This window comes from Lepidochelys kempii, chromosome 10 (genome assembly GCF_965140265.1).
Source record: "Lepidochelys kempii isolate rLepKem1 chromosome 10, rLepKem1.hap2, whole genome shotgun sequence".
Taxonomy (NCBI): domain Eukaryota; kingdom Metazoa; phylum Chordata; order Testudines; family Cheloniidae; genus Lepidochelys; species Lepidochelys kempii.
This window is the reverse complement of record NC_133265.1, coordinates 65,830,562-65,844,760: the sequence shown is the minus strand read 5'-3', so window position 1 is coordinate 65,844,760 and position 14,199 is coordinate 65,830,562. Positions and strand designations below refer to the sequence as shown.

Here is a 14,199-nt window from a genome sequence, read left to right as displayed (position 1 = left end):
CTGTTAATGATACATGAGCCGATAGAATCTAGCTGTCTCTCTTGTTGAACTGTATTGATGCTGTAGGGTTGGCAGGAGATAAAATTAGTGTGAATTTATTTTATCCCTAAAGTAAGTAGCTTTTGTTCTGAATACATACAGGAAGTTGAACTATTGAGTAAGAAGTTGCCATTTTAATACACTTTTAAACAATTCTGCCTTGCATGCACATGCAAAAATCCTGATGATACTTATGTTCTTTATGCATAGTGCCCTTACATGCTTATAAATGAAAAGGTCTAAAATTATGGATAACGGAGAATCCTGGAAGGTATACGAAATCATGATTCTCCCTTCGGGCTCTGGTGCCATTCAGGAACTGTATATTGCTCAGGCAACACCATCATAGTTTTATTAAGACACGAGTCCCCCTTATAGGACTCACAGCATTATGTTCACTCTGGAGCCGTGAGTTATCCTGTGCATGTATAACACATACAGCTTGCCTTGGTGTTGTCATTAGGGTTCTTGAAATAATATGAGATCTTAGGGTTCACTCTTGATGAATCCCATAGTGAGTCTGTGACACTAATTATCTGAGTCCCTTGCTAGAAGTGATTTACTTCAGTAGAATTAGCTTATGATAGTATATTCATTGCAGAATGTTTAAAGGCATGGTGGCAGCATATAAATCATGTCTGAAAACACTTTATCATATGGTGAAAAGTAATTTGAATTTTCAACATTATTTCAGTTTTAACACCACGGTGTTAGCCACAGAGATATGAAAGTTTACTTCCTGATCTCATTGTGTACATTTATTAGTGTATGTTACAAAGCTTGTTAAAGATACCAGAGTACTGGATGGATATTCTTTTATTGTTGTTTGCAAAAATTCAAATAAATAAAATCTCTTTCTTTTTTTTTTGACATTGAAAAGAGACTGCACATTCCATTTTTGTTTCAGCTAGTCAGTTTCACTGTATAAATTCCCATGCACTATCACAATATGTTATTGTTGGGTTTACAACACTGCACGAGAATGTTTAAATAACCCAAATCCTTGTTTTCATTGGAATAAAACATGCATACCTGTATGCTTTCAATGCACAGCAGATTTTGTAATCTTTTCCCTTCTTTGCTACCACCATTTGCTTTGTAATAATATTGATTTAACTACCATCTCTTGGGGAGGTATATTAACTATGCCAGTGGAAGAACCCCCCCCGTTGCTGTAGTGTGTTACACTGAAGCACTACTGTGGCACAGCTGCAGTGCTACAGCTGAAGTGTTTCAAGTGTGGATAAGCCAAAAGTCCCTTGAAGTATAAAAGACCAGTTTCAAATTTCTTTGCTCATTGGAAGATGAATAATATGAGTATGTTAGTTTGGCTCTTTATGTAGCTAACATAAACTATGTAATACTTTGTAATATTACTTCAGTATTAAGTAACTTGGTAGTCCCAACTTACTTCTCATTGTGAAACTACTTGCTTCACAATGAGTCACCAAATAATAAAATTACATTTAAAAAAAATTGGGCCTTCTCTTCTCCCCACAGTGATCTATTTCTTCCCACGACAGAAGTTCTATACACAGTGGTGAAAAACAACATGATCTCTTGTTTGTTCTCATTATTTCCCTCTGTGGTGGCCATTCAAAGGATCACCGCTTGTGTTCACATCTCTCCTTTGTAACAAAGGAAAAATTCCCCTTCCTATGCCATAAAATAGTGACTTTTGCTTTGTTAACTTGCACTGTTTTATAATACATAGTAACATTTTGTGCCAGCCAATGTAATATTTTTAGTTTATTATTAGGTTTCCTGCTATTATATCTGCCATAGAGAGATAACCAGATATCAGTTATTGCTTAATTATGTGCCTGTGTACCAAGTGCCAAACTGGTTCAGTTGGTAGCATGCTTTCCTTTGGGACTGAAGGTCAAAGGCTTAAGGATTTGCACAGTCATGTATGATGGTAGAGCCAGCTGCTGTTCTTTGGATGAGATATTCATAGTGAGCTCCCTGCTGCCTGTTCTTCTAGCTGGACATTGATATGCAGTTTAAAAAAATAATTAGTATTATTTTGAAGAAAAGGCTACTTGTTCTCTATAGGCTTTTGAGAGTAGCTTTGGCATGCGTGTGTATGTTAAATAATACCAAAAGCATTTGATGTCAGTTCCTAGCTTCAGTGTGAGAAAACAAGCATGAACTTGGAAAGAGAAGACTCTGAGAACAAAGGAGAAACTGGTTCTCTTAATATTTAAAGACACATAGAAGATGATTTAGCTGCTCTAGGTAAGCAGGAATGAAAATACCTTGAATTTACATGAGCTCTAAATTGCTTGGCAAGGATGCACCCTCACACCTGCCCACCCCAGCTTTATATTTTATAGAGCACCAGTTCCTGTCTAGATGAAAGAATGATGGGTTAATTTCAGTAAAACTTTGATTGGTGCATGTGCCATTATGCAGACATTCCAACTATATTTTGATACTAGGTCAGTCAACTTTTTCACTGGAGTGACTAGGCAGGATTGTATTGAGAAATGCACCCTTTTTAGAGCTCTTACCTACTATTATCAAATGTGCTTGAGGGAGTTAGGCACCCAACTTCCATTAAAAGTCAATTGGATTTGGACACGTAACTCCCTTATGCTCATTTGAAAACCAGGTGTAGAATTTATCCAAATATGAGGGGATTTAGTAGAGCGAAAAGGGCATAAGAGTGTTTGCAATAGAAGTCCCTTATCTTGCAAAAACTTAAACTTGTGCCTAATTTTTCACACCATGAGTAATCCCATTTAAGTCATTGGGTCTACTCATAGGGTAAGTTTCATGGGGTTTCGAGTGCAGTTCAGACCAGTGAGGAGTTGTCACCTCTTACCTGTAATCCTGAGCATCTCACAAGACTTTGGTACTGTTACTCCCAGCCTGGGATACTCAGAGTCAGCAAACAAGCATGCAGATCACACCCTGAGTGTCTACATGCGATGCAGCCAGCTCTGGTTCAGCAACTCTGATCCCAGCAGCCTGTCTGCAGCCCCACTCTGGCTTCCACCAGCCTTGGTTACAACTAGCAAGGTGACCCCAACACACTCCCAGTCCTGAATTTTCCCCACACTGTGTGCTCTGCAGTGTCCAGCCCTCTCTTGAACTGTTCAGAGAAATAACAAGGTTCATTTGCTCCTTTAAAGAGACCAAAGCACATCACAGCTTATTAACTTAACTGGCTAAATACACCTTTCCCTGCAACATTGAGTAGGTTTATAGTAAAAATAAAACAAATGTATTAACAGGACATAGGTTAAGTGATGCCAAGTAAAAGGAATAAAGTTAGAAAGGGTCTCAAGTAAATAAAAGTGAAAATACACATCTAAAAATCTAAAACTTAATCTATCAAGGGACAGGCTTTGTTTAAGATGGCTTTTTTCACCCACAGTCTTCCAGAAAAATGGTGTCTGACCCCCTCCTCGGTCAGAATCTTCTCCAGAAGCCCAAAAGTGCTGGTTCCTTTGTCTTCTTAGGTGAAAGAGATTGCTTAAGCAGGTCTCTCAGCTATATTCAGTTTCCAGAGACTTCAGCCTCTCCTTGGTTGAAGCACCCATCTTTCTCGGCTTGCAAGAGGTCTGCTCTCTGGTATCTGTTTAGTGATGGATTAAGAAGTTGGTTTCTGTCCTTGCTTGTAACTTCCAAAGTTCAATGACTTTGTTTCAAGAGGCAGGATGACCTCATGCTGTTCTTCCCTTCCTGTGGGCATCCTATCACCTTGTCTGTACATAAGGCTTCCATTGTTTTGATTCTACCATGCTCAATTTACATAGGAGACAGGTGGATACCTTCTTTGTTGTCTGGGAGGGAGTCCCTGTTTGGCCACAGACTTTAAAGCATAGTATCATGAAGTATCCATATTCTCTCATATAGTGTTAATATATACATTTCACAATTATATTAATCACCAGTGGGTCATTAGCTTTCAGAAAAGACCTCACTCTATACACTTTTATAGTACAGTAATGCTGTATACAATCTGTTGATTCAATTGCTTACACTTGAGGTTCGGCCCCCTGTCCTTATAGACCAGTAAACCTTTTAAATGGATTCTTCTGAGTGACTTCACTCAAAGTAGTTTATTCAAGCTGTGAGGAAGGTGACATGGAGTCTGGAGGTGAAGGAAGCTCCATGCTCTTTCTTCCCCTGCTGGTGTTTGCTAAAATGCAAATTATTCTGCTTCTGGCAATTTCCCCCCACCCTTTGTTGGTTTGATGGCCTTGTTTACTGCTTATATGTAAATATACCTTAATTATCTCTGCCTGATGATCGGGCACATTCCTTAGTCTAGGGCAGACCTGTTTACCAACATCCCCTAATACGCCTGGCTTAAACATAGGTTAGTCATGACTGTATCTTATATCCATATCTCTTAATACACACTGTGTACATACATCACACAAGAATATTAATGATCAGTGAGTTGTTAGTTTTCAAATGACACTTCCAAGGCATATTTTGTATGAAGATTATTACAGTAGTAGGTAGGGTGTAAGTACAGGGGTGCTCAGAGTCACAGTAAGCATGTGTGTAAATCTTTGTGGGATCACTGACTAACAGTTAAATATTTGTAAGCCCCAAGTCGCCTTTTGGTTTATGATCCTCAATTCTTTTCTGATCTCAATAATTTGTTTTGCAATTGTACTTGGATTAGGTTAGCCTACAGATGTATTTCAATCTCTCTGAGAGATGGGAGTGAGAGTTAGATACCATCTAGGGAATAAAAATTAGAACATATGAGAGGAAAAAATTAAGGGTTAACAAATACATAGGTGCAAAGTGTTGGGCTTACTGCTATAAAGATATTAAGGCCAGGTTGTGTCTGAGCGATGGGGAAAGTAGAAGGGCTATAATGCAAACTCCTTTTCTCCCTCCCCTCCATGGAAGGGCTAGGCCTTTAACAATCCTTAGTCTCTGAGAAAATTCATTTCTAGGGCCCCTGCTGTGCAAGTCAGCAAATAGCAGAGAGTGGGGTGGGGACATGGCCCTGCCGTCTCTGTTTCAACCTGTGGAACTGTCCAGGAGATGCAGGGTGGAGTTTGCTGCACCATCCAAAGAATGGTGCCGCTTGAACAGTCCCTTGATTCCCAGGTAGCCTGGGAACCATGGTGTTTCCTGAGGCATAATCTCTCCCAGAGCTCCCCCAGGGTGACACTTGTGAGCCACAGTCTCTCCTGTAATTGGAAGTTATCATTACAGTTAGTTACAGATTGAAAGTGGATACTTAGCAAGTAGGGATGCCATTCGTTAAATAAAATTCTGCTAACGGCAAATAGTTGCTTGATAGCTTTAGCTGAATTATGCCCTGTGAACCCAAAGTCAGACATGGTGAAAGCAGGTGAAACTCTTCTGAAGTCAGTGGCGTTGAACCCATTTAGACCAGGTCTGAATTTGGCTTCAAATGTTCCCTGTCTGTTTTGTAGGTATAGGTAATACAGGAAGAATACATTTCTTTTTAGGCACTGGAAGGTTGATGCTTTATGTCCTTTATTACATATATATGTATATCAATTGTTTGTGGATACAGTGATACAGGGCTTCTCATCCTCCTCTCCAGCTATGTCATTCTTGAAGGAAAAAATTACTTGCTAGTATGGGAAAGTCGTTGTACAACGTATGCTGTTGAGAGTGTCTTGGAGGAAATAAACCGTACAGTAACTAAATTAGTCTCAAAGGGAAATTTAATTTGTTCCCCAACGAATTCTTCAAAATCAGAGCTTTGCAAATAAATTTCAGTTCAAAGACCATTTATGTTCACCACAATGACAGTTAGAAACCAGGAATGATAATTCAATGAAGCAGTGCTCAGAGAATTATGCAAGACTAACAACACTGGCTAACAAAATTTTTGTAATGAAAATGTGGCTAGAAAATATTTATAAACCATGTTTCCCTGTGTAAATTATGGGTCGGAAATTAGACTCCTGAGACATGAGACACAGTGTTCTCCGTAGATCCAAAAGACTGAAAGTGACTGTTCTAGTTGATTGAATTAATGCCCATAGAGCTGAAGAATATTTTTCTAGTTTGAATAATCTAAGTAGATCTGGTTATAAAACAAACAAAAATCCAGACATTAAAAATATTGTGCTATGTCATGACATTTTCCAATAATCTCTAAATCAAGGTATTATTACTGAGTACTAAAGGTAAGGATACATTTGTTTTATCTTGACTGTGCCCTTTTAAGATAATCGGTTAATATCATGAGTTGTACTAGAATATCTTGTCTGTGCTCTTAAAACACTATCCCTTACTAGTTAACATATTATTTATTCTTTGTATTATCAGTGTTTGCTAAACATATTTTGCTACTGTGGCTTGTTAAACATGTGCCCCAGTTGGGCTGTGGCAAGGAAGAGAAGGCAAGTTTCTGGGAAATGTTAGACACTGCTCTTCAGCAAATTCTAAAAAATGAAGTAGTTATTGGTGCCAATTTAAATAGGAATGTTGGAAGAGACATGCGTGGATATTGTAGCATATGTGGTGGCCAGGGCTGTGGAACTTTAAATGATGAAGGAGAAAGCATAGTGCAACTGGCACAAGCTCATGACCTAGTAGTTTCCAACACATTTTTTACAAAAAGAGATGAGTATCTTATTACTTACAAGAGTAGAAGGACCAGAAGCCAGATTGACTGACTACTTTCTTGTTTCCTGGCAGGAAATAAAAGGTATAACAGACTGCAAGGTGATTGCAGGAGACAGTCATTGATTTATATAGTGTCATCATAATATTTTTCTGTTTTATTATCTATCCTTTTTCTAGTGGTTCCTAACATTTTTAGCTTTTTTGACTGCCACTGCACATTGAGCAGATGTTTTCAGAGAAGCATGATGACTCCAAAATCTTTTTCTTGAGTGTTAACAGCTAATTTGGACCCCTTCATTTTGTATCTATAGTTGGGATTAAGTTTTGCAACGTGCATTACTTTGCACTTATCAGCACTGAATTTCATCTGCCATTTTGTTGCCCCTTCACCCAGTTTTGTGAGATCCCTTTGTAACTCTTTGCAGTCAGTTTTGGACTTAATGATCTTAAATAATTTTGTATCATTTGCAAATTCACCTCTCCCTGTTCAACCGCTTTTCCAGATAATTTATGAATATGTTGAATAGCACAGGTGCCAGTAAAGATCCTTGGGGGACCCTGTTATTTCCCTCTCTCCATTGTGAAAAAGACCATTTATTCTTACTGTTTACTGTCTTTTAACCAGTAACTAACCCATGAGAGGACCTTTCCTCTTATCGCATGATTGCTTACTTTACATAAGAGTCTTTGATGTGGGGACCTTGTCAAAGGCTTTCTGAAGGTCCAAGTACACTATATCAACTGGATCACTGTGTCCACATGCTTGCTGATGCCCTCAAAGAATTTTAATAGATGGATGAGGAAAGATTTTCCATTACAAAAGCGGAGTTGACTCTTCCCCAACGTATTGTGTTCCTTTAGGTGTCTGATAATTCTGTTCTTTACTATAGTTTCAACCAATTTAGCGGGTACTGAAGTTAGGATTACTGAATGCATCCGATGAAGTGAGCTTTAGCTCACGAAAACTTATGCTCAAATAAATTTGGTAGTCTCTAAGGTGCCACAAGTACTCCTTTTCTTTTTGCGAATACAGACTAACACGGCTGCTACTCTGAAACCTGATTTGTAATAGTCAGGATTGCCTCTGGAGCCTCTTTTAAAAATCAGTGTTACATTAACCATCATCCAGTCATCTAATAAGGAAGCTGATTTAAGTGAAAGGTTTTTTACCACAGTTAGTAGCTCTTAAATTTCATATTTTAGTTCCTTTAGAACTTTTTGGTGAATACCATCTGGTGCCGGTGACTTATTACTGCTTAATTTATCATGTGTTCCATAACCTCGTCTACTGATACCTCGATCTGGGATAGTTCTCCAGATTTGTCATCTAAAAGAATGGCTCAGGTGTGGCAGTCTCCCTCACATGCTCTGCAGGGAAGACCAATGCAAATAATTCATTTAGTTGGAATTTAATTAACAATTCTGTTGATGATGCTTGAGCAAGAATAGATACCAAATTCTTTGTCCCATAGCTGTACTGCCTCTGCATTTATAAAAGGAATTAAATAGTAAGCCCCACCTCCTGTGTTTATCACTAATGTAAAAAGAGCTGAAAACGTACAAGTGTCATTTTTACAGGCTTGCGTTTTACAGTAGAAACACATTGTTAAAACCGGGGAGAGTATCTTTAAGAGGTCTGCAGAATGGTTGAGTGCATACATCAAGAGAAATGACTAAATAGTGCATTATGAAGCTGATAAAGTGTATAAAATAATTCTAAAAAAGAGTAACAAAGGAGTAATTCTACCTATGCCCACCAAATTCCATTGCAAAAGTGAATATCCGTCTCTCTCAGCTCCAGATCTTCCCAACTGCCTCAACTTTGGCCAGAAAAGTGGAGACTCTTTTCTTTGACTAAATTTAAACACTACTATGATAGTTTTAGGTAGATTTCATTAGCCAGGACTAACTTAAAACAGATCCTCTAATAAAATAAAATATACAACTTCCTCTAGAAATTGGGCATAACACATATATATTGAAAGCAATATTAGATAAGTATTCATATACCAAATATATGGCCATCTGCTGGCTATCTGAAAAAATGCCCACAAAATAGACACACATTGAAGCTGCAGAAGCATCAGTACCTTGCGTCCACAGCCTGACCATCAGTGGCTCTTTTTGATTGTTGGCTCCCAAAATATTGACTCAGCAGATAAGTCCTCCTAAAAGAAAGAAGAATCTGCATGGGTCAGGAACCCTAAGCACACTAATGTAGCCCTGCCAGAAATACCCATCTCGGTTCTTGTCACGTGTTTTCTGCATGGATTTTTTGGGGGGAGCCAGTATCTCTGCATGTAGAACTTCTGCCCCATATTCCTCCTCTATTTGTGGGTTTCATTGTGTTCATGTGGCAGCCAGATTTTAGCCTACAGTATCCACTCAGTGATCCAAGATAGCATCTAATGTATGTCTGTATGTATCTATATCAAACTATATCCATTTTGTTTTATGAATGCCACAGAAGTGTAAAACTGCACTGTACCTTCACTGTTGTCTTTTAATCTCCATATTGAACTGGGATTCCTGGAGGTGTTGTCAGAAGGCTAACAGTGGAAAGCAATCAAGGTTTGTTAACCTGGAGGAACTCCAATTCAAATGGAAGCATCCTAGGACAATGAGCTAGTTGCCACCCGATGAACCAGTTCTTCCAAGTAGGCTTGTAACTAAGCAATGGATCAGCTGATGAGGTCCCTTCCAACTAGATGACCTCCTGAAGTCCCTTCCAACCCTGATATTCTATGATTCTGTGAGGGACTTGAAGCCATTTGGAATGGTCACCTGACATGGGGACTGGAAACTTATAAAAGGAAGGGTTTCTTACCTGCCATTTTAAAGAGCGAGGATACCAGATTGCAAGGCTGTGCAAGAAGAGAGGATGGTCCTGGGACCCAGGGCTGTGGAAGGACTGGCAAAAACCTGAGGGTTGTTGAAATGGTGAGGCTATTGGAGGGAGGCTTTTGACGGCAGGTTTTTGTTGTTGTTTTCTATAGATATCTTTTGTGCTTTGTCCATGAGTAAAGTGTGATTGGTTTAGAAATTCCTTATAAAGTATCTGTGTTACTTGCTTTCATTATCATGTAGTCCCTGAAGGGGAAACAGTAATCTGAAAGGTGCACAGCATTGGTTGAACTCTGTGTACTTGCAAAAACTACTGGGGAAGCTTGGGGGAACTGACACTAGTTTTCCTAGGCCTAGGACTGCAGAGCTGTATATCTCAGAAGGGATCCTAGACAAAGGATTTTTACCTTGAGAATGTGCCTAGAAACCCAGAGCCAGTGCCTAGACTAGGGGCGGGCAAACTTTTTGGCCCGAGGGCCACATCTGGGAATAGAAATTGTATGGCAGGCCATGAATGCTCACAAAATTAGGGTTGGGTGCGGGAGGGGGTGCGGGCTCTGGTTGGGGTGCAGGCTCTGGGGTGGGGCCAGAAATGAGGTGTTTGGGGTGTGGGAGGGGGCTCTGGGCTGGGACTGAATGGTTTGGAAGGCAGGAGGGGGATCAAGGATGTGGGAAGGGGTGCAGACTCCAGCTGAGGGTGCAGGCTTTGGAGTGGGGCTGGGAATGAGAGGTTTGGGGTGCAGGAGGGTACTCCAGGCTGGGATCAAGGGGTTTGGAGGGTGGGAGAGGGATCAAGGCTGGGGAAGGGGGTTGGGGCATCAGGAGAGGCTCAGGGGTGCAGGCTCCCAGCGGCACTTACCTCAAGCGGCTCCTGGAAGCAGCAGCATGTCTGCAGGCACCTCCCCTGCAACTCCCATTGGTGCGCTGGAGGGGGCCATTGGAGTGCGTAGGAACCGGAGCGGGGCCATGCCATGGCTTCCGGGAGTTGCGTGGTGAGACCCCCGACCCTGTGCCCTGACTGGAGTGCTGGAGGGGGGCCATGCCATGGCTTCCAGGAGCTGCGTGGTGTGGCTCCCGCACCTGTGCCCTGGCTGGAGCACCAGAGTGTGCCCACCCCGTGGCTGCAGGGAGCTTCATGGTGCAGCCCCCGACACTGTGCCCTGGCTGGAGCATCAGAGTGGGGCAAGCCCCAGACCCCACTCCACAGCGGGAGCTCGCAGGCCAGCTTAAAATGGCCTGCAGGCTGTATCTGGCCTGTGGGGTGTAGTTTGCCCGCCCCTGGCCAAGACTCTGTTTGAACCTAAAAGGCCAAGAGCATATGGAACCCCAAGGGTTGATCCAAATACAACAATCTAGTGAGTGTCCACTGGTGGACCTAATTCAGAGTTGTAACAGCATTTATGGGTTTTCTGTGGGCATTCTTGCACAACTTACTGCTTTGCATACCAATGACCTGGAGGATTTATATTTAGACAGTAAAATGGACCCTTTGAGGAAGTGATTGGAGCAGTACAACTTTCATTTTTGTCTTGGCTATAACAGACATGGTACCAGCAGCAAATTATAATTATCCCTTACAAAGCATTTTCCTTTTGGTTACTAGCAAAATTTCAGATTAGTTACAAATTAACATGTCTTGAAAAGACAGACCTCTCTGAGGTGATATTCCGAGTTGCAGAATAACAGCTGATACAGACTAAACTAATTTACCCCATGATATCAGTCTGCTAGCCTGTTGAAAGAACAATGAACTCTGATACATGCTTTCATATGTAATGTGTTATACTGTGCTGCATAAGTTACAATTAGATAATATGTGTTTGTAGCCGGGTGGCTACTCTGCTCCTAAAATAGAAGGGGTTAAAAGCAGCCCTGGAGAGGGCTGTGGCTGGGGATGGCTGATTGGGGAAGTAGCCGCAGCTAGGCTATCAAGTTTCCTTCCCCACTCTGAACTCTAGGGTACAGATGTGGGGACCTGCATGAAAGACCCCCTAAGCTTATGCTTACCAGCTTAGGTTAAAACTTCCCCAAGGTACAAACTTTTACCTTTTGTTCTTGAACCTTTATGCTTTATGCTTTGTTCTTGAACCTTTATTCCAAAGTGGTGCACAAAGAACAGGGAAAGAGCCCACTTGGAAACCACTTTCACCCCAAAATCCCCCCGAGCCCTACACCCCCTTTCCTGGGGAAGGCTTGATAAAAATCCTCACCAATTTGCATAGGTGAACACAGACCCAAACCCTTGGATCTTAAGAACAATGAAAAAGCAATTAGGTTCTTAAAAGAAGAATTTTAATTGAAGAAAAAGTAAAAGAATCACCTCTGTAAAATCAGGATGGTAAATACCTTACAGGGTAATCAGATTCAAAACATAGAGAATCCCTCCAGGCAAAACCTTAATTAACAAAAAGACACAAAAACAGGAATATATATTCTATTCAGCACAATTTATTTTATCAGCCATTTAAACAAAACCGAATCAAACATATATCTACCTAGATTGCTTACTAACTCTTTATAGGAGTTCTGACCTGCATTCCAGCTCTGGTCCCAGCAAAAGCATCACACACACAGACAGGACCCTTTGTTCCCCCCTCCCCTCCAGCTTTGAAAGTATCTTGTCTCCTCATTGGTCATGTGTCAGCAAGGTTATCTTAGCTTTTTAACCCTTTACAGGTGAAAGGGTTTTTCCTCTGGCCAGGAGGGATTTAAAGGTGGTTAGCCTTTATATTATATTCCCTTTATATTTATGACATGGGCCACACCCCAATCAGGCCCCAGCTGGTAAGCTGTGAGCTAGTGGCTTAAGGAGTCTCTCTTTAGGCTGGGAAAGAGTAGGGCCTGCCTGTGCTGCCATACAGAGTACTGAGGGTGGTGCAGTGCTGGGGGAGGAGCAGGCTGAGCGGGGGCACTCCAGGCTGGCAACTCCCCAGGCTGTAGGGCCTGGTCTGAGGCACTGGGAGACAGAGGAAGACAGCAGGTCTGAACCCCCTTGCCGATGATGAGTGGTCTTTACACTGCAGTCTGCTCCAGGGAGTGGGGGCTTGGTGATGACTGGCAGTAGCCTAGACTGAGGCAAGGTGGGGATAGTGGGTTGGGGGTTCCCCCGGAAGGGAAGACCCAGCGGCAGGGTGTGGGGGTACTGCCAGGGAGCAGAACCTTAGAGAAAGGGGTACCGGCGTCTGTGAGGGACACGGGGGCCAGAGCTGTGTGGATCACTGGACTGCAGAGGGCACTCCAGGCTGGAAAAGCACTAATTCCCAATGACCAGCAGGAGGCACTGCAGGGGTGAGTCTGGCTCTTTTATAGTATTAATGAATGATTAAGGTTTTTTTATATTCATAGTATTGTAAAAGTAATCACAGTTGTCACCAAGGAAAACATTTGTTGTGGTAAAACAGCAGAAGTGAGGGCCATAGATAGTAAGATAACCAGAATCACAAGGTCCACTTCAGAAATGAAATATGTTCTTTTTGTGGGTCTTGCAGTCCCCCCCCCCCAAAATAATAAATTCCAGGCTTTCATAGCAGCCAAGCTAAATGTAGGTTGTGTTGAATGGGGTTGTACATTTCAGAGCATTAAAGTAAAAGAATCAAGCAAATGTGTGTGGGTGTGCAATTTGCTATTGGGTGTTGCATTTTACCTCTAGCATAGCTTAATATCTGCCTCCTCTGTGCTTCAGTCTTGCAGTGACATCTGCTGGGAAATACATGAAACCCTTATTGGAATCCCCTTCCCGGCCCCCTTGCCCCAAGCCCCCACTATTTGGGTATTGCTCCTGAATAAGGAGCGTATGTGTCTGAACCCTTCCTGAATCCATCCTTTCTCCTAGTGTGTACACGCTTCTCTTACCTGCCCTAAATAAGAGTTTCCAGATAAGGAATCTGGAAGCTCCCATTTATTGCCTAAAGATTTTATATCTTGATTTAAAACATTGTTGAAAATTAGAACTTCTATTACCAATAATTTAAGTAATATTTATAATCAACAATTTAAGCAATAATTGTAACAAAACTGAGATGCTACAAGATGACTTTCTGATTTTAAGTGTCATTACTGCTGTGTGTTCCAAACTTGAAGTAGATTTTTTGTATAAGTTTAGATTTTTCTCTGCTGGTACTAACATGCATTACGTTGTTCTCTTATTTTTCAGAACAATCGCATCAAAACGTCTAAATACAACATTCTTACTTTCTTGCCAGTTAATTTATTTGAACAGTTCCAGAGGGTTGCAAATGCTTACTTCCTTTCCCTTCTGATTTTACAGGTGATGTATAACTTCCTTTTTTTCGCGGAAGTGTAATTTTGATATTCTCTTCTCTTAACAAAAAGACCCAATTATTTGTGTTAATAGCAATGCAATAGCCACTTAAAATACCAAACAAATGAGTAAAATTGTTCTATGTTGATCAGATTTCATGGGTATTAAAATGTAGCCGTTGATGGACAAATATCAAATAGCCTAAAATGACTGTTTCTGATGAACTCTATTAAGAGTATTTCCAAGATAATATTGAATGGGCATGACAAGAGGGAGAAAGAGCCTGTTGGGCACATGTGGTGAAGCAGAGAAGGAGCAGCAGCACCAGACTTCTTTGTTAGGGCAGTTCCTCAAATGATTAGATGCAGTTTGAGGTATGGGTGAAGGCCCAGGTTAGTTCTTGTTTTACCCAAACTGGTTTGCTTGTTCCTTTTTAAACTTAAGTTAATTGGATAAGTAAACCAGCCCTGATG

General features: G+C 41.1%; 1 protein-coding gene across 1 annotated transcript in view; it reads left to right on the top strand.

Moving 5' to 3' along the window:
* The window catches only part of ATP8B4 (ATPase phospholipid transporting 8B4 (putative)), a 155,913-nt gene that overhangs the window by 20,798 nt on the left and 120,916 nt on the right, over positions 1-14,199 (top strand). Inside the window, exon 3 of the mRNA XM_073303976.1 lies at positions 13,619-13,732. Coding sequence (XP_073160077.1) covers positions 13,619-13,732 — 114 coding nt within the window. The remainder of the gene's footprint in view (positions 1-13,618; positions 13,733-14,199) is intronic.